This window comes from Lissotriton vulgaris, chromosome 1_1 (genome assembly GCF_964263255.1).
Source record: "Lissotriton vulgaris chromosome 1_1, aLisVul1.2, whole genome shotgun sequence".
In the NCBI taxonomy this organism is placed as follows: domain Eukaryota; kingdom Metazoa; phylum Chordata; class Amphibia; order Caudata; family Salamandridae; genus Lissotriton; species Lissotriton vulgaris.
In genome coordinates this window covers 1,012,328,822-1,012,355,011 of record NC_141685.1, presented here as the reverse complement: position 1 = coordinate 1,012,355,011, position 26,190 = coordinate 1,012,328,822, and the positions used below count along the sequence as shown (strand labels likewise).

Genomic DNA, 26,190 nt, shown 5'->3' with positions numbered 1-26,190 from the left:
ATACCAGGACGGGTTCCCTAAGCAAGCGCTGGGACGCTTTCGGGCAGCCATGCGCTCTACAAATCAAATTTCATTTCAGGTGCAGGACAACACTTGTGTTGGAAAATATTTATGTATGCCAGACAGTTAATCAGTCATTGTTATAGTATCTATTTTTTTCAGTTCGAGTCAGCAGAAGTTCTCAGGCAGTTGGCCATGTTCAGTAAAGAGACTGTAACTCCCCATATCCCTTTGATTCTTTCACAGCCTCTGGTCCAGGTGATGTAATATCTTCTGTAGGATCAAGTTGGCACAGAGTCAAAAGGATATGTAATCTTACAGAGGGGTATTTTCTTCCCAGTTATATGAATTCCTCTTATGGGAAATGACTAGATTCGTGCAACCTTTTAGCTGATGTCAATTCTCTGGTAGGAGTTGGGTCTCCCAAGAGGTCCTCTCTCTCTCATGTAATTTGGGCAGGAGTTTGGAGCTGTGGAGTCAAGAAGGAGAGACCTGCAAGGGTTCTCTCCCATCCATACAATGTGGCATACTCATGGAAGGGGTGAGGGGACGTGTGTGTTCTTATCTTTCATATAAAATCCACATGCATGTGGTGGTGAAGGCTGGACACATCTCATATTTCAGGTGGCGTAAAGTCCTCCAGCAGGGAAGGGCTTGGTGGTCTTCCATTGCAAGTCATTTAAAGCTCTTCTGTTAAATACTCCAGGAAAGGCCTGAAGCAACGTGTTAATGTATGGAATAAATTCTCAGCCTCATGTGAGCATGCAAGAGCTGCCCCTCTAGCCCGGTGATCAGTGCTGCTCACACTATGGGTCCAATATGTTGAGTTAGCCTTTCCAACTCTGCTGAGGAAGGTAACCAAATAAAATATGTGCTCTGCAGCACACAATACAACTGCCTCATGAAAGTAAATGGCCAGAGTGGGTGTAAAGTTCACTTCTGAGAGTAGAGTATGTAAAGTTCACTTTTGAGAGGCGAGTGTGTAAAGTTCACTTCTGAGAGGCGATCGTGTAAAGTTCACTTCCTAGAGGCGAGTGTGTAAAGTTCACTTCTGAGAGGCGAGTATGTAAAGTTCACTTTTGAGAGGCGAGTGTGTAAAGTTCACTTCTGAGAGGCGATCGTGTAAAGTTCACTTCCTAGAGGCGAGTGTGTAAAGTTCACTTCTGAGAGGCGAGTGTGTAAAGTTCACTTTTGAGAGGGGAGTGTGTAAAGTTCACTTCTGAGAGGCGAGTGTGTAAAGTTCACTTCTGAGAGGCAAGTGTGTAAGGTTCACTTCTGAGAGGCGAGCGTGTAAAGTTCACTTCTGGGAGGCGAGCGTGTAAAGTTCACTTCTGAGATGAGCGCCTCTTCAGGTGGAACGATTGATCATGGATTGTACATCTACGGCAAGTCTTAGAGAGGCACAGAATCCAAAGATCTGACATGGGGAGTCAGTTCAGCTTAATTTATATTAAAAAACGTGTCGGTCCCCAAAATTAGGGAGGCATTCCTTAACTTGTGAAATCATTTTTCACTACTGTTAACTATAACTCACTTCAGCTATGTTTCTTCTGCAGGTACTAACAAATTCCTGCTGGGAGTGCCCATCTCTAACAATTTGAACCTCTCATTCATATCTTTCCTCACGGTGAATGAAGATTGATTAGCTTGCTCATCTAAAATGTTTATGGTCTTGTTACAAACTGAATGTTGTCTTCCTCATTTCTCATGACCTCAGTCTTCAGACACATGTATGCTGTCTTTGTTTTAGGCTATCACATGTTCCCCTTTGCAGATGGAACTGTTTATGAAATACTTCAAATGTGTGTCTTGCCCTCGCATAGTAAGAATACTACAACCCAGGCTTCTAGAGAACCCGGACTAGGCATGGTTCACAGTCTATTCATTGTTGTTGTTGATAAGAATCCTTTTGAGACTCCGATTGGTGTGTAAGTAGATTTTCCTAAATACATTCCTCACTTTGAGACCAGCAGCTGCAGCACTAACACTGGCAGACATCCTGACCACATCTGACAATTGGCTGCTGTGAAGGAGCATGCATACCACCTGGTAGTGTGAAAAATAGTCCTTCTTTTATTGGGATTTGTAGAAATAAAGGAAGACTTGCCAATACATTGAATGGTGAATGATCATTGTATTGGCTGTCCAGCTTATGTTACTATGACCTAAGTGGAATTAAAAGAGGTACTGATCTGCAAACCGGGACAATGCTGGAGGTGGCAACGAGTCTTGATCAACCCCGAGCGGCGAACTCCGCTCCTCCAGCGGAGTTTGCGGAGTTTGCCATCTCCACACTCCGTTGGGGATGCGGAGTTCAGGCAAAACTCTGACTCCATGGTGGAGCGGAGTTCGCCCCTGCGCACCGGGCCAAGTAAAAGAAAACCACTTACATGCTCTCTGGTGTCTCCGGGCTGCCCTCCTCCTCGCCCTGGTGTATCCTCCTCGCCGCCATCCTCGTCCTCGCTGCAAACCCCTACGTTTTACGTCTTGCGTAAACCGTAGGGATTTGCGGCCGCCGTAGGGGTTTGCAACCGGTGACGAGGACGACGGTGAGGAGGAGAGACCGCGGTAAGAAGGAGGGCAGCCCGGAGATGCCAGAGAGCAGGTGTTTTTTGTTTTCTTGTAAAAAAGATTGGGAGTGGGACTGGAGCGGATCAGAATTCCACGTCGTTTTTTTAAAAACTCCACTGAGTGCCCCTTTGTGTACTTCGCTCACCCTTAGTTTTGTTCTGCTGCAATAGTTGGTGGGGGAGTCCACCGCCAATTCCGGCACAAATTAAGTACAACCCTTATTAGCAGGTGTGTTATCCTAATGCTAATTGCACTTTAATTGTCTCTTCTTTCAAAGATATAATTTCTTCTGCGTATGAATAGATACATTGTTTCCACTGTGTTATATACCCATTAAATCGGATATCTGTTGGACATCTGAGCTATAGCTTTGGTCTATTTCTTAAGTCATTTAAACATCACTTAAAGCACCTAGAATGCATATTAGCTCCCACATTTTGTGTGGATTGCCCTTTGTATTGATGTCCAGTTAAGACTTCAATGGACCATTACTTCAAACATGGACATAAATCTACGTCAACAGGGCTCTGGCGGCCAAAATAGGAGACTAAAGTTATATTAAATCTGCCATACCTATGGCATGGTTGGTCAACCTCATGGACCTTATCTCTATTATGGCTATTGTTTCAGTAGTGAGCCATCTCAACTAATAGTGCTTGCTTACCAGTCACATACAGTATAATCGAGATATGCCACCTCGGCCCCACTCTTGAAAATGATACGGAAATTGGTTTCTTTACCTGGCCCTTCTGGAGTCCTGAAGGCTGCTTCCACAGCCGGTGAGGAGAGGTCTAGACCTAAAAGAAGAATGGCTTTGTGGGTTAGACATTTTTCAGGAGGCATCTATTCGCAGTATCTCCTCTCCTGATGGCCAGATGCAGCTACTCTCTGGTCACTGAGGTTAGATACTTAAATAATCAGAAGCACAATGGTTTATGGAGGAGGTGGCAATCTAACAAACCGGCTACTGTTCCAGAAAGGCGAGTCATTGGCATGCTATGGAAGCCTCTCAGTGGCTAACACTCCATACTCCATCTGGTACTTCAGAGACTTAGGCGGCCTTTTGATGACTATACCAGCTTACCTGTATACCAGTTTGCCTGTGCAATAGAATACACCACCTGGAAATACTGTGATACCTGTGAAATACCTATTATTTCACGAGCTGATGTAAATTCTTAATCTGCCTTCTAATGAAAAACCTAAAGAAACATTTCTGAATAAACAACCTGTTTTATCATTGCCATATCTATGCAACAGCAAACCTAAGCAATGAAATGCTGATAAAACTAATGCCCTGTTCATCAGTACACATGGGTAGTATATTCGAGGCATACTTCTTGTCACTGAACAAGTTGTGACAGGTGGCCAAGATCATTTGAATGGGGGGGTAGTTAATGGTGTGGGAGAGAGTAGGTGATGTCCATAAAAAGATGCAATTAAACCATATGAATGTGCAGTTGGGTCGTAGAAAGCTTGAACTGCTCAGCTCAGTGTAAAATGTTAATCCCTCCAGGGAACAAAATACATAGGGTGCTGGGAGTATTGGTCAGGCGACATATTTATATTTTTTTATGTGTAGTATATTGAAATAAAGGCAACATTCACACCAAAGGGTTTCTTGGCACTAAAAGAGGAATTACAGCTGATGTCGCACAATAGGCTGCTTAACGCCAACGCAGGCACCTTGCACCATGGGTGTAGGGCGTGTCCTCCAAAGTTTGGGGATCACCCTTGTTGTTTTTGGTCCCCTCACACACCAACAGGCCCCTTGGTGTCATGCTTCATCATTGGGGTCCTCGTACCCCTCTACGGGGTACGGCGTGCTGCGACCTACGGATACGCGGGAGCACTTGAAATGACTATGTGTGGTGTGGACACCACACATAGTCATTTCAATAAGTGTGACACCAAGGGGCCTGTTGGTGTGTGAGGGGACCAAAAAGAACAAGGGTGTTCCCCAACTTTGGAGGACACGCCCTACACTCAAGGAGTGGATTCCTTTTGTTTATTTACATTTGTCTAGGGAGAACGAATCCATTTCGATCTATTTCTCTCTCTCCCCCTTTTGTTATTGATAATAATACCTTGCACCATGGTGCAAGGGTGCCTGCATTGCAGGGATGATTGTTTTTGGCAGGAAGGGACATCTTCCTACATATAAACAATCACTTATGGTGTTTTCCTTCTTCTTTGTGTGCTGCATAATGCAGCACACATAGAAAGAGGAAAAAACGAGGAGATATAAAGGTATTCCTCCTCGTTGCGCCACTTTTATGCCTCCCATGGGGAGACGTTAGAATCTGACGCATTCCCAGGTTTACAAAAACTTGTGAATCTGGGACTGCGTCAGATTCCATGGGTGTTGCATGGGAACACTCACAGCAACACCGATGAAAAGCCCCTTTCACGCAGAGTAATGTGTGAAAGGGAGCCATATTTACAAGGCCATGAAAAGTCATGCAAGGGTGGCTTTGCGTGGCCTTGTAAATATGGGCCAACACACTGCGCCACTGGAGCATCTAAAAGAGTGATGCATCAGCAGCACAAGGGGCTTGTAAATATGTCCCTAAATTTGATGACTATCAAGCAATAGGTTTGATCCGGGAAAGTTTTGTAGTTGAAAAACGTATGTGATCTGATTTAATTCTTAACCCTGAGTCCCAAAGGTTGTGAACACCGTACACATGTCTTGTGTGCCTGTACTGTAGAGTCATTAGCAGAGTTCCGAGTGAGTCAGATACTATCAGGAGCAGGGAACTTTTTTTTCTCTGCCCTTACTGTCTTTTAATTGTTTATTTATTTACTTCGTCTACAGGACATTCTGCACAAAAGATGTACATACTTATCCAAAGGTACAAGTAGTAAATTGGTAAACATGTCACTTACCTATTTTTGAGCTTGCTGATTTCCTTGTCTCAATTATGGAAATGCCCTCTCCTGAAAAGGAATGGGCAATGATTAATATGAATCCGAAGGATTCAAAGGTAACACTTGGTGAAAATTGGACGGTCATGCCATTTCTGTCATCAGTGCAATGATTTGACAATCAAACCACAACTCTGCATATTTTCCAACTCCCCAGCCTCCCAGAGAGGGAAACGACAAAGGAGTGTGCTTGTTGATCCACAAGCCTAAAACTAAAAAGGTCAAGGGTCGTCAATAGCTCTGGGCGCAGGGTCTAGACCGATTTGCATATGGTTGGGTCCAAACTGGAATGGCATTGTGAGCAAAACAAATTATGGATTTAGGCGCAGATCTCTGTACTGGGGTGAATGTATGACATTGTTCTGCATTCTGTCCATCAATTGTTCTTTTTGCATTTGTCACCCCGAGTGGGACGGGTATGCCCAGACGTGGGTCCCGTGCTCTCCATGCCACTGGAGTCAAGCTATCCTGGCTGATGAGGGCTGAAAGCTCAAAACTGGTCCTAGGAGGCTTGTTTCCAGTCCAGGGAGGACCTGGCCTGGCAGTTCGGGCTGGATTGTTCCCATAGGGCACAGGGTCAAGACTGATTTGCATATGTCTGGGTCCAAACTGAAATGGCATGGTGAGCAAAAAATATGGATTTGGGACCAGATCTCTGTATTGGGGTGAATGTATGACATTGGTCTGCATTCTGTCCATCAATTGTTCTTTTTGCATTTGTCACCCCGAGTGGGACGGGTATGCCCAGACCTGGGTCCCGGGCTCCCCATGCCACTAGAGTCAAGCTATACTGGCTATTGAGGGCTGAAAGCCCAAAACCAGTCCTAGGAGGCTTGTTTTCAGTCCAGGGAGGACCTGGCCTGGTAGTTTGGGCTGGACTGTTCCCATTGGGCGCAGGGTCAAGACTGATTTGCATATGGCTGGGTCCAAACTGGAATGACATGGTGAGCAAAAAAACTATAATTTAAACCCTGATCTCTGTACTGGGGTGAATGTATGACATTGTTCTACATTCTGTCCATCAATTGTTCTTTTTGCATTGGTCAATAGCTCTGGGAGCATTGATGGCTGGCAGCTCAGAACCAGAACCGTTTTAAGGCATGGGAAAGTGGACTCTGGCCCAGGGCCCCAGCCTTTCAGGGGGCCCCGTTGCAGATCGGCTCTGTTCTCCACACAGTCCTGCCCTGATGACCCTGAATGGCTCTTAAACATAAATTGTTTAAAATATTATTTTTCTTTAATTTTATTTTAATAACAGTGATGTGTGGGAGTCTAAGACAGACATTTTGCAGACAAATGTTACTTGTTTTCAACACCATGCAACAGCCATAGATACGTTCCTTTTAGATCTAAACAGGTCCATGCGTATGAGAAAAGCAGTCGGTGGCAGAGATTATGTGAATTAATATTAGTTAGCTGCTGCAGTGTTACAATATTGAAAACACATATCACTATCCCTGAATATTAGAAGGAAACACATTTAGAATTTGGACCAGTGTGCCTGTGCAGTGTCAGTGACCTGGGCAGAGGACATTAAAAAAGCTGAAATTGAATCATAAATCCAAAGCTGCTCCGAACAGCCCCCACCCCCTCCACCACCCCTCCAAATACGTTTGTCCCAGGGCCCAAAATCCTTAAGATGCCCGCTACCCGAATATTATGATTCTTTTATGCGTATTTTGTTATATTCTATGACTACTTACATTTCTATTCTAATTTTATTGTTTAGGATATTCGAGAGACTGTGTTGAAGGGACTATGAAAAGATGGCCACAAGTAACCAGAGGTGCGGGGGTGGTATGGGCAGCATGTTAGCCAACATTAGCCCGGGAAGGCGCGTGCGCGGTACAACTGCTTCTGAGGCACGTGCATTTGAGAGCAAGAGTTGTCGCAACTCAGCATTGCTCTACATGGGGCCCAGTGGCATAGTCAAATGCACGCGTGCGTAAGGGGACTGTAAAGCTTAACTAAGAAACATTTGAATGATATCGTCGAAACAATGTTCTCGAGCAGGAGGTGCTGTCCATTGTGCAGTAAGTAGAACAGTATGGGGTGTGGTTGAGACCTGCGTACAGACGAGGATGTGGTAGGCGAGGTTTAAGCGCGTTCAATATCAGGGAATATTACACTGTATAATGTTTTAAAACACATTTAAACTACATACGTGTAAAATGTAGACAGAGAGAGAGAGAGAGAGAAAAAGCCCAGTGAAGTAGTCTTAAATCCACTTAAATAAGGTGGTTGTATCATCTCTGTGACAAAATAGATAAAGGGATTTGCCCAGAATCACATAATGTGTTGTAGTTAATGTGCTGAATGAAGCTGGGAATTTGCGTAAATCACCAGGCTCTAGCAGTAGGGGTGCAGGGGTTTTGCAGCTCCCCCAAAATAACCATGGTGGAAGGTGAATGAGCAATAAAGACGCTGCTATGTTTTTATTTTATCTTGTATTTTGTAAAGTGAGAGTATTTTGTAATGTGAAATATGTGACAAGCTTGCCCATCCATGTCCAGGGAGTGAAGAATGAAAAGATGTCTATTTTACACTCAACAAAATTCAAATACCTGCAAATTAACTGTGCAAATATCAAAACATTTATCAGCAGTTTGAAAAGCAAAATGTAGTGCATTGTTGTAATTCTGAAGTGTGGAGGAAACAAAAATATTAATACAGTTAACACAAATAAAGACACTTTACGAAGTGGTGCACAAAACATAAATATGCATTGATACCCCCCAAACAGGGGTGTAACACAGGCCCCTGTAGCCCCTGCTGTTCAGAGACCCAGCAACTCCTCAGGGGGCCCAATTCGGTCAATGAAAATCCGTGAGATATGAGATGGGAGACGCAGGGCCACCCTCCTCACATTTTGCAGGGGAGCCCGCCTCAATTTGCATTACTCCACTATCCACACATCCATCATTTGTGTCACATATAGTTTTATCATTAAAACTGCAAATCTGTACAAATGTAATAGTAATTGCAAAGGAAAATGTAAAATAAAGTGAACTACAACCACGTTTTAGCAATATATGTGCAACAGTGTGCTCTAAAATGCACCACGGGCTAGACCACGACTTTACCCCGACTTTTCCACTCTCCTACTCAATGGCCGTGGTTTATTTGCTGCACTTGTACTTTGTGTAACGCTTTGAAATTTCACTATCCCGACTACTTCAGTGACTTAACACTGATGGCAGCACCCAACCCTGGAAATCCAACACCAATGATGAATATATATGCAAAAAGGAAGGGGTATCCCCGACTAGAGTTCCTAATTCGGGATAAACACAGTGCTTGGAAAGACAGAATAATTAGGAACTGGGTTAACTGAAGGACAAGACCTGACAAGAGACAGCAATAACTATAAGTGAACACCGTGCATGGTACAAAAATATATAAGTTTTATTTTATTAAATTGAAACGGTTTCTTTGTGGTTAAAATACAAACATTTTTTCTGTTGTTTTGGGTTTTTCTGTGTGTATGCCTCCACTATACATGTGATGGTAAATCTACATATGTACAGTAATATACAATTGTGTTCACGGTACAGTTCAATACATTTCAATGGCATTCATTATTTAGGAACTGTATGGAAGCTTATTTAGACACACTAATCGTTGTGATTTAAAAACATGGCTAAATGTAACAACTACGCGCGTTTCGGCTGAGGGCCTTCATCAGGAAGCCATGCAAATATCCAAATGAACCTATGTACACAAAAAAATAGTAAAGCATGTCAGTGTCAGTATATTGTCCTGTGTATTTACATATTAAAAACAAAGAAAAAAGAAGAAAACACATGGCACATTTGTACAGTGATGAAAAAGGGGACAACAATGTCCTATAAATGCTCATGCCTGTCCTAATATCTACAATTATATACAGTGTGTGGCCTATTCTGCCTTATATCTACATGATTATATACACAATACCTTGACATTGATCCTAACTTACTATACATATGGATAACTACATTAAACAATGCATTACAGTGCGTATCCCAGTGGGAAGGGTAGAAAAGGGGACACACATGGTATAGGAACAAAGGGGCACTTGATATTGATCCTAACTGACTGTGCATTACACTGCATATCCTAGTGGGAAGAGTAGAAAGAGGGCACACATAGTTTGTAATAGGGGAGCAGTATTATACCTTAGTGGGAATAGTGCAGGTTCTCACAGAGACAAAGGTCAGAATAGTCCGGGATGTAAGGCTAACTGCCTGGAAGTGCTGGTGGAAGATGGCAAAGAAGAAAAAGAAGAAGAAAAAGAAAAAGAGTAGGCGGTGTTAATGTTCCAGATAGTGAATGTTAAACATGCCCAGTATATAGGGGGAACTAAAGGGAACAAAGCATTTACCTGTCTTAAATTGCCATATTGGATTTGACAGACTAGTTGTTCGTATAAATGGTCCTTGGAGGAATACGGAGAGTCCTTCGTGGGTGAAATGGCTGATTATCACAGACGCAGTGCTTTCATCGATTAAATAGTATCGGGGGAGCCTAGGAGCAGAGATAAAAATGATAAAGAGACCGAGATGTGAACGTCTCTCTGTTTAGATAAGTTTAGCAGGAAGGGCCCAGGCGGATGGTTACCTGTGGTAGAGGTTCCGCTTGCCTTTCTGAGATGGGGTTTTCTGATATCTGTGAATCCGGCCAAGGTTGAGAACTGCCAGATACAGAAGGACGCATGATAAAAGTATAATTAATAAACTGGCGCTCATTCACTGTCTTATTTGTGGGGTTAGATACAGCAGAAAGGTACCTGTCAAATTAGTCCTACGTAAATAGATGAGCTGCAAACTACTGTGCGGATGCTGTCATCGAGGGAAATGATGCGGAGGAGATCTGCGTGTTAAAGACAGTAATGCCAGCAAAATTAGAGGAGCTGCTCAAAAAAGCGGCTGCACATACTGGTGACAAAGACCGTATCTAAAGTTTACGGAACAGATGGGTACCTGTTAGATTCTGTCCGCTTGCCTTCCAATCTGGGGTGCGTGGGCGTCTATAGTAACGCTGGCATTTTACGGGACGGAAACCGTCATAGCGGTACTATCACCGAAGGAATCTACAAACCAAAGAGACGGCAGAGTCGGTGGCATAATTGCGATTATCATGAAGGACGGCTTTGCGCGCTGTTAAGTGAAAAATAACGGCGAAGTGTGGGGACCGATGCATACCTGATACAGAGTTTCCGGTTGCCTTCCGATGGGGGAGTCTGTCGATGTCTCTGTGTATGAGACCAGGTGAAAGGTGGTCAAGAGAAATGGGGTGGGTTTTTAAGAGTGGTGCTCATACAGAGCAACCAATGCAGAAACAGGATTTTGATGTTAGAGTATTTTGTGATGGAGGTGAAAGACGGACTATATGAAAAGGCATCACGGGACAGTGCTGGAAAACGGCAGACATATTGGAATAGGAAAAAAACGAAAAAAAGTTAAACAACATCCACTTGTACCGGGTATTGTTGAGATTCATGTCATTATAGGGGAGACATGGAAAATTAGAGATATTTGCTGTGAGCGCTCAACGAGTGTATAATATGCCTTTTTTAAGGTGGCACACAGTTTCAGTGATAGTTGATACGGAGAATCGACGAGTGCATATTTTTAGCCGTAGTTATATTTAAGGACTTGGTCCCACGGTATTTCGTTGTTCATCCCCTTTGTGTAAGTGTCCAAAGTGAAAATCCAGTACACTTCTCGACACTTACGTACCTGTGTACTTAGTGTACCTGATGATTTCCGTATTTTTTTGAGAATGAACCAACGAATGTCATTGGGTTTGTGTTTAGCCTCTAGATAGTGTTTAACTAGCGGGGCTTGTGTTTTGCCAGTGCGGATAGCTGATCTGTGCTCAGATAAGCGAGTTGACATCATGCGTGCTGTTTCACCTACATGTCCCATATTGCATGGGCATAGTAGGAGATAAACCACATTGGTGGTTTTGCAATTGGTCAAAGTTTGAGATCGAAGGATACTATTATTGAAACTCAATTCTCTAGTTTCGATGGCAAATTCACAAGCAGTGCAATTAAGACACTTGTAATTGCCTACCACTGGTGTCATATCAGTGAGGGTTCTTTGTGTGGTAGAGTTCTTCTTTGGTTCCATTCTCGATCTTACAACCAGATCTTTAAGGTTTTTGTTTTTTCTATATGCAAACACCGGCTTAGGAAGCTGGCTTTCTTTGGGTTTTGTTGCATTAAGGATATGCCAATTTGAGAATACAATATGTTGAAGTTTTGCATTCATGGTAGAATGTCTGGTCACAAAGACCATCTTGGATTGGGGTTCTTTGATGTGAGGTGTTAAAAGGTGTTGTCTGTCAAAGAACCTTGCTCTTTTGTACGAGTCACGAACTAGGCGCTTGGGGTATCCGCGAGATATAAATTTGAGTTTCATCTCAGCTGCTCTTTGATCAAAGTCTGTCACAGAGGAACAATTCCTTCGAACTCGAAGGAACTGACTGAAGGGAATGCTGGATTTTTGGGTTTTCGGGTGATAACTGGTATAGTGTAGGAGTGTGTTGCGAGCAGTGGCCTTCACATACAGATCTACACAAAGATGGTTATTATTGTTGATGATATTGATGTCTAGAAATTCCACATGTGTTTGGCTAGATGTGGCAGTGAAATGTATGTTCTCATCACATAAATTTAGCCACGACACAAAGGTAGACAAGGGTTCTGTTTCCGAGGTCCAGATGAAGAAAATATCATCAATATAGCGAGCCCATGATGAAATGGACTCGCTAAAGGGGGCAATTTCATTGTAAATGAATTTGGATTCAAATTCAGCCATATATATATTGGCTACCGTAGGTGCACACGAAGCCCCCATACTGACACCCTTTGTCTGTTGATAAAGGGAACCATTAAAATCAAACGTGTTTTCTGATAGGACTATTTTTAGGCAGTCCAAGATGAAGTTCTTGGGGCAATCAATTCCATAGGTGTCAATGAACCAGGAGACAGCTGTGATGGCTCCTGGTTGAGGAATGTTGGAATATAGGGCCTCTATGTCCATAGTGGCCATCCATTGCCTATCGGGGTCGAATGTAAGAGAGTCTACAACGTTGATAATGTCTCTGGTGTCCTTAATGTGGGATTGGGTTTTCGGGATATGTGGCCTTAGGATAGTGTCAATGTATTTGGATAATGGTTCAGTAACAGACTCAATAGTGGTGACTATGGGTCTATAGGGTGGATCATGGCTGTTCTTGTGTATCTTGGGGACTCCATATATTGCTGCCATTTTAGGTTGGTGGACATTAAGATATTGCCACTCCTTTTCGCAGATGATATTGCCATTGAGGGCTTTAGTGGTCAGAGACAGGATGGCAGATTGGACTCTTTTCGTTGGGTCTTTCTTAACAGGGATATAATGGTTGGTGTTATGTAGTAATTTCTCCATGTTCAGTATATATTGGTTGGTATCTATTACCACTATCCCTCCGCCTTTGTCGCAGCATTTAATCGTGACATCTTTGTCATTTTTTAGTGCTGCAAGAGCTTGGTGTTCCTCATATGAAATGTTGAAACTTGGAGGTGGTATATATTTGGTGGCAGCTGTAAGTTTATTATATACTACATGCTCAAATGTGGCAATTTCTGGTTGCTCTGTATGAGCAGCAACCAACGAGTGTTGTACAGAGTTCCCCAATGGGAGCCAGTGATTTAGCTCATCCTATCTTCTCTCTCAAAAGTTAAAAAGGGGATAAGTGCATGGTGTAGACCCTTTTCAGAATATAAGGATACCTCACACAGACTACCGGCAGGACCACAACTGTTGTCCCAGCCGATGACCGTCCAGCGTCATCATCGGTATCCTGCTCCTACGGCAGGCTGGCGGTGCAATGCCCGTCGGGCAGCAAGGGGAGCTGCACTTTGGCGGAGATCTTCTATTCCGAGCCAACGGGTGTGTGTGTGTGAGGGGCCTGAAAAAAGTGCAATAGTGAGCGTGGTGGTGTGTGTGTCTAAAAAAAAGTCAGTCGAGTCCCTTGGAAATTAATTTAATAGTCAGGCTCACTGCTTTGTTAAAAATAAAGGGGTATTAAGGAGTGGTGGGCAATGAAACCAATCCTTTATTCAACCCTTGATGTGAATGCGGTCGACATGTTTCTTGCCATAGGGGCAATTCGTCAGGACCATTGTGCTCATATGATTGCTGGGATCCTCTCAATTCAGAGGACACCGGTATACGACCTGTATGGTATCGTACAGAAATGGTTCCTTGCGGGGGACCTCCTGGGAACTAAAGAAAAATAAGCAGACATTAATGATGTTAAAGTTATTGTGACCGGAATACATCATATCGTGCCTATATTCAAGGTGACAAAAATACGTGCCCAGTGTGTACAATCTGTCTGAATCATGACAGAGTTGAGTGATGATGTGAGAGAGAAGGATTTAAAATTGTATATATTCAGCACGCGTGGGAGACACGTACTGTATTGGGCTGCTATGCTGTTAAATTATAACATGCATCAAGGTGAAGAGGCCGATCACTCGGCTGTGCATACTGAGTGGGGTGGGTCATCACAATTCAAGACCAGTAGTAGTGTTACACCCAAGCACAGTCAGGTGGCGTGAGGAGCCAGTGTTTTAAAAGTATATAATTGTAGACTAGGATTTTTAGCCACAATTAGCGAAAAAACCGCACAGATAGAACGATCGTATATAATTTGACACTCTGTCTCAAAGTGAAGACGTAGCTGGCGTGGTAGTCGTGGTCACCAGCGGGATACCAAAAAATTAAAATAAATAAATAAACAAAGTGCCCTGCTCGACGAGTGCGCGTGAGCAAGGGCCATGTCAGGAGCAGCGGTGCACTTACCCGTTATGATTCCTCCCGAAGGCCTCACGAGCTGTCCAGGTGGGGCCAGCAGCGAGTGAGGAATTCCTGCAGGGAGAGTAAGGCAACCCGCGGGATCATTAGGAAAATACAAGCCATCCGGTAACCCGCGTTTGGGAGTAGGTTTGCCGCGTATACCGGTAGAAAGTACGCGGTGTATCAGGGATTAGGTCAACACTTTACCTCAAATGTCGCTGATGGCTGGCATCTCAGCACCTACCCCGCCCACAGGAACACCGTAGACTGGACAACCGGCAAGGTAGTTGGGCACTGTCTGGTGTAGATATGGGAGAGTTGAGCGCGCACCAAGGGGTGTGTCCCTCTGGTTGCTAGGTGACGGCACGCGGGAGTAGAAAGCAACGATGGGTTTGCTAGAATCAGCGAGGCCAGTACACTGTAATGCGGGGGCCATCTTGGAAAGGACGAGGTTATCTAGTAAGGCATATTGATAATCAACTGGGGATGGACAATCAGTCCAGATTGAAAACTATCTGGCGAGTGTCGTCCAGGGCACCCCATCGTTTAATCCTAGTTCATCGCACTGAAGTCGGTGTATCCATCTCTGTTCGAGTATGAAGAGGGCTTGTTGATTGAAGTTTGGTAAACATTCAATGACAGTCCATCGGATGTTTTCTGGGGAATGATTGTTTTCTTTGCAATGTTCGTAGAGCTTAGTGTGTGTCTTGTGACACCGAATGTTGCTATTGTGCTCCATTATCCGATGTTTAACGGGGCGCATGGTCATACCGATGTACAATCATTCACACGGGCAGATCAAAACATAAATGCATTTGGAACTGTTGCAATTAGTATGTTTGTTCATTGTCCAAGTGAAGTTGTTTGGGAGTACAATGGTCTTGCCCTGGATGGTCTGAGGGCATACAACGCAGGAACCGCAGCGATAGTGCCCAGTTACTGGAGGAAGGTCCCAGAGGGTATTGACAGCCTGGGTGTAGGTTTTCTTAGGACGGGTGTGAATGAGAGTGTCCTTAAGGTTTGCCGTCCTCTTAAATGCAAAACGTGGGCGTGGTAGCTCCATCCCAGCCGAATTCAGAATGCCCCAGTGTGTATTCACAGTTTTTTTAATGAAAGGAGAGTTTCTCGTGAACGAAGTCACGCAGGTAATCAAGTCGTCTGGCTCCTTGGGATGCACCTCAAGCAAAGCCTCTCTGTTATTGTTAAGGGCTCTTTTCGTGGAATTTTTCAGAAGACGCGTAGGGTACCCCCGGTGCTGGAGCTTGGTTTGTAGAGTGTGCGCTTGTTGTTTGAAATCACTGGTTGAACTACAATTTCTCCGTAGACGGAGAAATTGTCCGAAGGGTAGATTGTCCCTCAGGGATCTCGTGTGGTGGCTAGTGTAAGGCAATAGACTGTTCCTGTCAGTGTCCTTCTTGTAGAGAGTGGTGCTGATGGTGGTTGGCTCCAGGACTATAGTGAGATCCAAATACGGTATGGATTTATTGGACATCGTGCCCGTGAACTTTAGAAATGGGTCTTGTTGGTTTATCCATGTACAGACGGCCTCACATGTCATCCGGTCCCCCTTCCAAAACACCAGGATGTCGTCGATATATCGACGCCAACACGTGAGATTTTCACGGTATGGATTGTGCTCAGGGGGGTAGATGTATTGCTTCTCAAACAATGCCATATAGATGCATGCCAGGCTCGGCGCAAAGGTCGAGCCCATCGATGTTCCACGGATTTGGTGGTACAAGTCGGATTCATATTTGAAAAAATTTTCAGTTAGCGCAATATGTGCCAACTCCATTATGAATGAAACCGGGGTGGGGGACAGCCACTCCTCTTGTCGTAGAAGGGAGTCCACTGCTTCCAGCGTTGCTTGTTGGGGTATGTTTGTGTACAACGCTTCCACGTCGAGGGTAAGCAGGAGATCAATATCTTCTCTGCCATCCATGTCGTCAATGAGACGAAGCACATCTCTAGTGTCTTGCAGATAAGACGGGATAAGTTTGACCAGAGGTTGAAGAAAAGCATCGCAAAATTGTGAGAGGGGTTCTAAAATAGAACCGATGCCAGACACGATAGGTCTTCCTGGGACTGGGGTGGTGCCCTAATGTATTTTGGGCAGAGTGTAAAAGTATGGTGTGACCGGATCCGTAGTCACCAGAAATTCTGCCTCTTTTTTGCTTATCCATTCATTAGTCTCTGCTTCGATGACAAGAGACATCACGGTAGTGGTCAGTCGGTTGGTGGGATCCTCTGTCAGTAGTCTGTAGTGCGTCGTATTTGCTAGTTGGCGTCTGCACTCCCGATCATAATCGTCATAGTTTTGTATGACAGTAGCTCCCCCCTTGTCAGCTTGCTTAATGACAATTGAGGTGTCCTTACCAAGGGAGGTGGCTGCCTGTCTTTCAGCATTAGATAGATTGTTAAAGGGTTTGATTGAGGGTTTATTCTGCATGGTTCTCAGGACTGCTCTTTCAAATGTCAAGACCTCCGGTGGTACCATCCCATCAGTGGGGGTGAAGGTGGAAGGTTTCCTTAGACCCGTGTCTTCACAAGGGATATCTGGCCGATTATCAAAGAAGGCCCGGAGACGTATCTTCCTGAAGAACTGCTTCAGCTCAATCATTTCCTGAAATGAGTCGGGGATCGGGGTGGGGACAAATCCAAGGCCTTTTTCCAGAACGCTCTTCTCTGTGGTTGTAAGGGTTCTTTTGGAAAGGTTCACGATCAAACTCGTCTCCCTCTGGGAGCCTGACTATTAAATTAATTTCCAAGGGACTCGACTGACTTTTTTTTAGACACACACACCACCACGCTCACTATTGCACTTTTTTCAGGCCCCTCACACACACACACCCGTTGGCTCGGAATAGAAGATCTCCGCCAAAGTGCAGCTCCCCTTGCTGCCCGACGGGCATTGCACCGCCAGCCTGCCGTAGGAGCAGGATACCGATGATGACGCTGGACGGTCATCGGCTGGGACAACAGTTGTGGTCCTGCCGGTAGTCTGTGTGAGGTATCCTTATATTCTGAAAAGGGTCTACACCATGCACTTATCCCCTTTTTAACTTTTGAGAGAGAAGATAGGATGAGCTAAATCACTGGCTCCCATTGGGGAACTCTGTACAACACTCGTTGGTTGCTGCTTCCTAGGACGAGTACATTGGACCCCATTAAAAATCGTCCACCTCTATTCCCCTTTTTTGATACCTGCTCTGTATGAGCACCACTCTTAAAAACCCACCCCATTTCTCCTGACCACCTTTCACCTGGTCTCATACACAGAGACATCGACAGACTCCCCCATCGGAAGGCAACCGGAAACTCTGTATCAGGTATGCATCGGTCCCCACACTTCGCCGTTATTTTTCACTTAACAGCGCGCAAAGCCGTCCTTCATGATAATCGCAATTATGCCACCGACTCTGCCGTCTCTTTGGTTTGTAGATTCCTTCGGTGATAGTACCGCTATGACGGCTTCCGTCCCGTAAAATGCCAGCGTTACTATAGACGCCCACGCACCCCAGATTGGAAGGCAAGCGGACAGAATCTAACAGGTACCCATTGTTGCGTGCTTATCTAGGTTCCTGATCGATACTGTGACCTTATGCCCCTATTCGGCTATAAATCCATTTATTCCCTATATTGGCATAACCGTTCAAGTGCGATTTTCTGAAAAGTCATCTCTGGCCTCACACGAACAGAGCCACATTCCAGCATGACTCTCTGCTACTTCCTTTGCGACCAATTAGTGCAATGACAGAGCAGCAGTCACTATCTGATATTCCTAGATAACACTCCGAGTTCTTCAACAAGATAAAAACTCAGCAAACCTGGAAATCCCCGCTTGCTATGTTTTGATTAGTAATAGAACTCTAATGAGCAACTGATAACTGTCACTTCCTAGTGACATCTTTAATTGACGTCTTATGTCCAGCAAACTTGCGTCAAACCCGGCACCTGTCAGGTATAAATATTACCAACGTTGCCTTAAGCAAGAGAGAGAGATACGAGCTGCGAGTTCGTTGCCTGTTGCTGATGCCAGCTGCCTGCATGACCCTGTGTTGGTAAAAACTAGCACTCTGTCGCTGCAGCCTGCTATCCTGTGGTGGTGAAGCTGCTGATTACCATTATCGCCGCTACAGCGCGAACTATGGTGCAGTACGCTTGAGGAGCCGAGCAGCCGTCCTCTGCGAAGACATCCAGCCGATTCCAGCTGCCCGCGGACGCTGTCACCCCTCCTTCCTCGACGCGCTGAGAGAAGCCGCTGCATTTCTCGTGCAGAGAAATCAAGTCCCGGCGCTTCCGGTTTACCCCCGCGGGTGACTGGGATATCGAGAGAGACCCCTGAAGGAGATACCAATCCTCCATCATTCTATTCAGAGGTATGGTGTTGACTAAACCCTTAGACGAGAATTCTTGAAACAAACCTTGGCAAAACCAACTTAACTTAAGCTACTTACTTACTCCCCCTTTCACGTGTTAGGCTTAGGTCAGGCACACTGGGGTAGGCTTAGTTAGAAGCACCAGTTGAGTATGTTAGCCTAATGTATATATGACTGTATATATGTTTTATTACTTTTAAACCATTGTATGGCTAAGAAACCATATCAATGCTTTTACAGTTCTATTTCGCAATACTTATCTTACTATACGTACTTTTTATAATAACAGTTATTGCAATTGTGGCAATACATTTCTCTTGTACGAGAAGAAAGACTGTTCAATAAATGTTAACCTTTATTGATACACGCCCGTCTCTCTATTCTCTACATACTGTGAAAGTAAACTGCACTAGACTGACTGAGTGAAATCTATGTCTATTGTTTCACACGACCCTAGAGATCGACTCTTGATCTGAGGAGCAAAGTTGTCATGTTGCACGGTTGTTGGAAAACTGAATCCCTTCTTGTCTGTGCCAAGGAAGCTGATCACTTCCTATGCAGAGAAGAAAGTTTCCAGTGACCTCTGAGCTAGTTGGTAACACAACCCAATTAAGTTTAGCATAGTCAGTGGAGGCCTGGAATATCCGCAGTTCCACGTCGATACTACTGTTTATGTTATTCCAATGCGCAGGGCCTAGTGGGAAACTAGGAACTACACTACATGGCGCCCAAACGTTTGGTAAGGCGATAAACTAACGCAAGACTTATAGAGTAACTCAGTCGTGCATATTTCACACCCCTTTCTCCCGTAAAATACTCCAATAGACGTCTGGAGTGGGTGAAAGGTTAAAATCCGCCGACCTTAGTAGGAAGAGATTCCTATGTAAAGCTCTGGTTTATTCAACGTTGAAGGATACAGTGTTCCAAAATATTGTGCACCTAATCTTTGTCTCCTTGGAGACCTACTCTGCAAAAACTGCATTTTTAAAATGTCAGACAATGAAGAAGCAGCTAGGCTGGCTTCCATACTAATAGAGGAAGACACGAGTCTCCTACAGGCAGACCCGGATGCTATTATCATCCCGGTCCAGTTAAGAAGATCTATAACTTTAAAACTTATAGAAAACGGACTGACACCTCAAGGTGGTACAGTAATTTTCGTGATAGAGGCTCACGAGTATCGGCAGACAGAGGTATTCTATTCATGGATAAACTTTCCAGCGGTAAACGCTATAACACAAGAGTTTCACTATTACAAAATAGAGGAACCTCCGGGAGAGTACGCTCCTTTCGAGGAGATTGAAATCCCACTTAAATTTCAAGAGCACCTGCTCTGGTTTAATGGCGCCCTAAAACACAATGATCACATAACTAGGCTCGGTCCACTAGGTAGACCAGGAGCCACGTGGCCGGTTTTAGCCAGCTACACACCACATCCTGACATTGCAAGAATGTCTAGAGAAGAGCTGTTAGCACAGCTAAACACATTAATAAAAATACATAGGCAACTAGTCCAATATGTAATGCGGACTGCAACAGTCCAGCCAGCTGTTAATACACCACAGCTGACCCCTCACCAGGGGCGGCTGGTGACATTTGAAAGTGGTGGGGCGTAAACTAGTTTGCATATTGCACCGCAGCGATTGAGCGCAGCGAGCGAGCCCGAACCACCTTGCATCCATCCATACATCATTCATGCATCCACCCATCTATCCACCCACCCACCATCCATACATCATTCATGCATCCACCCATCCATCATGCATCCACCCATCCATCATGCATCCACCCATCATGCATGCATGCATCCATCCATACATCATTCATGCATCCACCCATCCATCCACCCACCCATCCTGCATCCATACATCATTCATTCATGCATCCATCCATCCATCCATCATGCATCCACCCATCATGCATGCATCCATCCATACATCATTCATGCATCCACCCATCCATCCATCCACCCACCCATCCTGCATCCATACATCATTCATTCATGCATCCATCCATCCATCCATCATGTATCCACCCATCATGCATGCATCCATCCATACATCATTCATGCATCCACCCATCCATCCACCCACCCATCCTGCATCCATACATCATTCATTCATGCATCCATCCATCCATCCATCATGCATCCACCCATCATGCAAGCATCCATCCATACATCATTCAGGCATCCATCCATCCATCCATCCAACAAGTCCCCCAAAACAACTGACTTAGGGGACTTGATTTAGTTTTCAGGCACGTAAATAACATTCCTGTAAAGATTGTAAAAACATCTAGACGTTTGTTCAATTGAACACACTCTAGGACGCTGAATCCATCACACTGAGATTCTGTCACGATAAGGAAGACCCTCCGGCGATTCCAATACAAGAACTTCACGAAGTGTAAACACAGCACACATTACTTCTGCAGTAGTTATTTTTGAAAACATTACGGCAGGATTAAAATAATGGATCTGGTGGCAGAGTAGATAACTTCAAAATGTTTCTGCCGTGTTCCTTTCAGTCACCACAAATGTGTAGAGAGTCACGGCCGGCATGAATCCGGGTGGTACGCGCGAGGGGGGGGGGGGGGTGTGTATTTAATTACATTTTTACAAACAAATAAACTTACCAGGGTGAGAAATCTCCTCTGCCGGTCCCGCCGCGCATCCCGTCTCCGAGTCCTCTCATGGCAAGTGGCAAATCATGAGACTGGATGTGACTCAAGGGCAGCTACTCAACTGTATCCTGCCTGTTGACAGGGCATGGGGCGGCCATACGTCACCGCCCGTGCCGGATCCTATCTTCAGGCTCCTGTACTACATTAGGCATGCGCAGCATGCCTAATGTAATGTCAATGGAGGGGGGGGGGCTGAAATTAAGAGCGCCCCTTGCAGATGCGCAGTCGGAGTCTGCTGGACTCCTGCTGCTCTCGCCTGGTGCACGTTTGTAGTGGAATGACCACTGACTGTGCTCATGCGCAGTTGAATCTGTGAAGCAGCTGCCAGCACAAGCAGGAAATGTAAACAGACGAATTTCGTCTGCCGTCTGTTTACATTTCCTGCTGTCCGTGGGCAGTTTTGCTTGTTGAATCTGCCTAGTGGGGCGCTGCCCCGACGCCCCTATGGACCAGCCGCCCCTGCCCCTCACCAGGGGAACACAAATAAAATTACACCACAGAACATACAGTCATGTCTTGGTAAAACACCCGTAAAACGGGAACAAATCCCTTTCTGGTTAGCCCAGAAAATCACTCAAATAGAGGCAGTATTTCCTGATACTACCCCTATTGAGAAACACAGAATCTTGACCATCTGCCTTCCTATGGGAATCGCACCACACGTGGAGGACTGCGACACTTGGGGTACAGTCTTTGCTTCCATTTACACAAAAACACACGGTGTTCCGTCTATGGCGGTAATACCAGAAGTGCTAAAACAGATTCAAAATGAATTCGGTCCAGAGCCCGCTTTAAATCTAGGTATGAAATTACTGAAAGACTTCAAGCAGGTCACGGCTATATTATTAGCCAACATAAAGGGAGAAGCAGCATCTGTGGCGATTCGCCAGAAGTTGAGGGAAACAGATATAAAAGATCCTGTTGAGCATGCAAAAATCATAGAAAAATGCTATGAAGAATTAGGTAGAGACAGCTTGGGTGGGAAACCAGTTAAGCCCCAACTGCTCGAAAATCCTGAAAAATTATTTATTAAAAATAATTCAAACACTCCTAAAAAGAGCTGGGATGGAAATAAACAATCCACTCCCAAGGAAAAAGTTTTCCAGTCCAGAGGAAGGTCTCCTCGACGGAGGGAGAGAACTCCGACTCGAGAACGCCAGTCTCCCCAACGGGAGCCCTCTGAGAAAAGATATAACCTTAGAAATAGGGATAATATAAAAAAAACCTGATAGATATCAAAGTATTGATACACGTCCCTCTCGATCTTTTCCACAGAATTCGGAAAGAAGAGGACGGTCAGACCCAGGAGAGCACACCAAGTCCAAAGACAAGGAACCTGCTCAAAATAAGAAATCTCAATTTCAGAAAAAGAAGGTAGCCAGTATTAGAGTAATCAACCATGCCGAGAATACTGAGGACACAGTTGAAAAACGGGGAGTGGGCATTGACAATGTTGGACAGTGCAGCAGAGATCAGTATAGCGCGCAAGATCTTGATGAGTCATCTGGAGACAGTGGACACGAATGAATACATTCAGGTTGAAACTGCCGACGCCAGACTTAGCGAGCCCCATAAAATATACGAAATAACATTGCGTATAGAGGGTGATAAGACTAGGAAAATTAAGGGTCTATTTTGGGATAAGCTCTCAAAAGGCTATGATATTCTGTTAGCTGAAAAAGATTGGCCCCCAGAGTTTGTCAGGGAGTGCCCTTGTGGCGAAGAAGTGATTATGCCTGCCTTCTCGAATCACATTCCGATTCACAAAAAATATACATATGCAAGGAAATGGGCAGTGGCCCAGGCACCTGCATTATATAAAAATCATGTAGGATGGGATGAGGACTCACCTCCTCACAAAATCCAATTAAAAAGTGAACCAACTGCCCAGCGGCAGTATCCCATAAAGCAAGAAGCTAAAAAACAAGTCAGGGAGATCTTAGATCAACTTGAGTACCAGGGGGTGATTGAAACATGCACCTCTCAAATGAACAATCCTTTGTTTCCTGTCTCCAAGCCAGACAATTCATATCGTCTAGTTTTGGACTACAGACATCTTAATACATGTTGCAAAACCTTTGCAGTACAAAACTCGCATAGTGCAGCCCTAATGAATAACATAGTTAGGAAAAAATACAAAACGACATTAGACATTTCTAATGGTTTCTTTTGTCAAAACATTGCACCAGAAAGCAGATATTTGACCGCTTTCTCCGCATTTGGGTCACAGAAAAAATTCTGTCGACTCCCACAGGGGTTCAAGAACAGCCCAGGACTATTCTCAGCTAGGGTAACAGAGTTACTACAAATCTATGATGATGAAGCATTGTCTTACGTAGATGATATTTATCTCACAGACGACGACTTGGATACTCACTTGAAAAGAGTGAACACCATTATACTTGGGTTCGCAGCAGAGGGTTACAAATTCAACTTTAAAAAGTCCCGAATTGCCCATCTGACAGTACTATTTTTAGGGTACGAATTATCAAGTGAAGGGAAAAGCCTAGCGGACAACTTCTTAGAGAAGTGCGCTGTACTCCAAGCTCCAAAAACGCTGAAGAATTTACAATCGATACTAGGTTTTCTGAATTTCGGAAGAACTTACATACTAAATTACGCAGAGAGGGTTAAACCTCTCTACGAACTAATAAAACCTGATTTAAAACAAATCAATTGGACTCAAAAACACAGAAATTTTGAGATCACTGCAAACAGACATGTTAGCAAAAACAAAATTAGATACACGTGACAACACGATCGATCTTGTAATCCGAGTCATCCCAGGAAGATGCGGATTCACGTACCTAACCTCTAATGAGGGAGAAAAGGTACCAATTTCAATTAAATCTCACTTGTACACACAAGCAGAAAAAACATTCAGTCACACAGAAAGAACTGTGAACGCAGTGCAAATCGCATTAGCAAATGAACGAGAACTAGCACACGGCAAACGGATTAATATCCTTACAGCAGAATCCGCCTTCGAGGTGCTATTCAGCCCAGTAAACCTGCCTACAGTGTCACTGGATCCGAAATGGATACAGTGCATAGATTCTCTAGGAGCGGAAGACGTGAAATACTATTTCGCACCGCAATTTGAAGAACTGAATGATTTAGAATATGAAGAAGAATATCCTCTGCCAATCGAAATCCTGCCTCTCCCACAATACGCCTGTATAATCTATACAGATAGCTTTGTACAGCATTTCAACGTAGAGAGAAAATCCTACGATGCAGCATGTGCGATCATTAAAGGTCGTTGGCTGTGCGGTAAATTCAGACCGAAAGTAACAAAAACTGAATCAGTAAAGTACTGTTCGGTTCAAAGAACTGAAATCAGATCTTTAAAGATGGCGCTCGAAAATGCAGAACGTGAATTCCCGACACTCATAGTGTGCGATTCTCATTTTTGCGTCAATTCTTAAAACAATAAACTGCAGAGTTGGATCGAAAACGACTACAAAGATGACACAGGTGCCACAATAAAGCATAAAAAGCTCTGGAACGAGGTAGCTCTTTTACACAAAGAACTACAAAAGACTCACGTGATTCACGCACAGAGTCTTCAACGTGATGGCGTTCACGTTGCAGGCAATTCATTGGCTAATACAGCCACCGCGGAAGCAACTAACCCGGCTTCCGTAGCCACAAAAAAGCGTACAGATAAGTACATAGACGGGGAAACCATGCTGGCAGTAAAAACGACCGTAAAAGGCGACTGTGCAGCACTACCCGTAAACTATCCACTCAATTATGCATACATAATCGATGCAAACTCCGTTCCTTTTGCTCGAATCCCTGGAGTGGGGGACAGAGTAATTCCAAACAGGAGCAGGAGGGGCTTCCTCTTACTGGAAGCACACATGGGGTTGGGTCTGAGACACCAAACAATCAAAGCCTCTCTGAAAGAATTACAATCAGAGTACTGGTGGCCAGGAATGAGTATAGATATTCAATGTTTTGCTCAAAATTGTGAAAACTGCAACCGAGATCGCAGAAATGAACAGGCCAGTGTAGTTTCAGGTTCCCTTCTAGACAGCATAAGGCGGTCTATCTGCGCAATCAAAGAAGAGAAGCGCGTCCCAGTGTACACCGTTTAGACGAAAAGCACTTAAAAAATGAGGCCCCCAGCGCTCGGCTGACGCTAGAACGGTTATAAAAGATTTGCGAGTCTTTATCGGCACATACGCAATTACCACGTTCCATTCTGACCAGGGTCCTGCTTTCAGCTCTCGAGCCTATAAGGAGGCCATGGCCAGCATGGGAATTGGGTTGCGGTATTCTTGTCCGTCGCACCCCGAAGGGAATAGTGTGGTAGAAAGAAAAAACCGGGACATAAAGCAATCTATAACAGCGAAGGTATTAGGTTCAGGCGCTGGGTGGGTCAAACATTTAATAAGTGTCCAGACTAGTCTTAACAACATGCCAAGAAATTCTCTAAAAGGTTTCAGCCCATACGAACTATTGTTCGGAATTAGAATGAACGTTCAGGACGTCGATAGTCAGATGTCAGTGGTACAAGAAGAAAAAACGCAGTTTGATGTAAAAGACCGTTTGGCTGTTTTACAGGAACTGAATGAAACAAGAAAATCATTAAGCAACATAAAGTTAAAGCAACAGCCAAGTACCACTGACGAGGCACCACCCGCAACAGCCCCAGCAAGGCCTGTCTGGATTCCAAAGATTGGGGATCTAGTCAGAGAAAAGATCGCGGTTAAGAAGGAATTTGGGCCTTCTTACAGAAAAGCAGTACCTGTCTTGGCATTCACCGGAACAAGATCAGTTGTGCT

General features: G+C 44.5%; 1 protein-coding gene across 2 annotated transcripts in view; it reads right to left on the bottom strand.

The window, feature by feature from the left end:
* Positions 1-26,190, bottom strand: part of LOC147748414 (hepatic lectin-like) — a 156,058-nt gene that overhangs the window by 98,198 nt on the left and 31,670 nt on the right. For both annotated transcript variants that reach the window (XM_086961264.1, XM_086961272.1), the window contains exons 5-6: positions 5,461-5,511; positions 3,312-3,368 (exon numbers count right to left, since the gene is read on the bottom strand). In XM_086961264.1, coding sequence (XP_086817390.1) covers positions 3,312-3,368; positions 5,461-5,511 — 108 coding nt within the window. The remainder of the gene's footprint in view (positions 1-3,311; positions 3,369-5,460; positions 5,512-26,190) is intronic.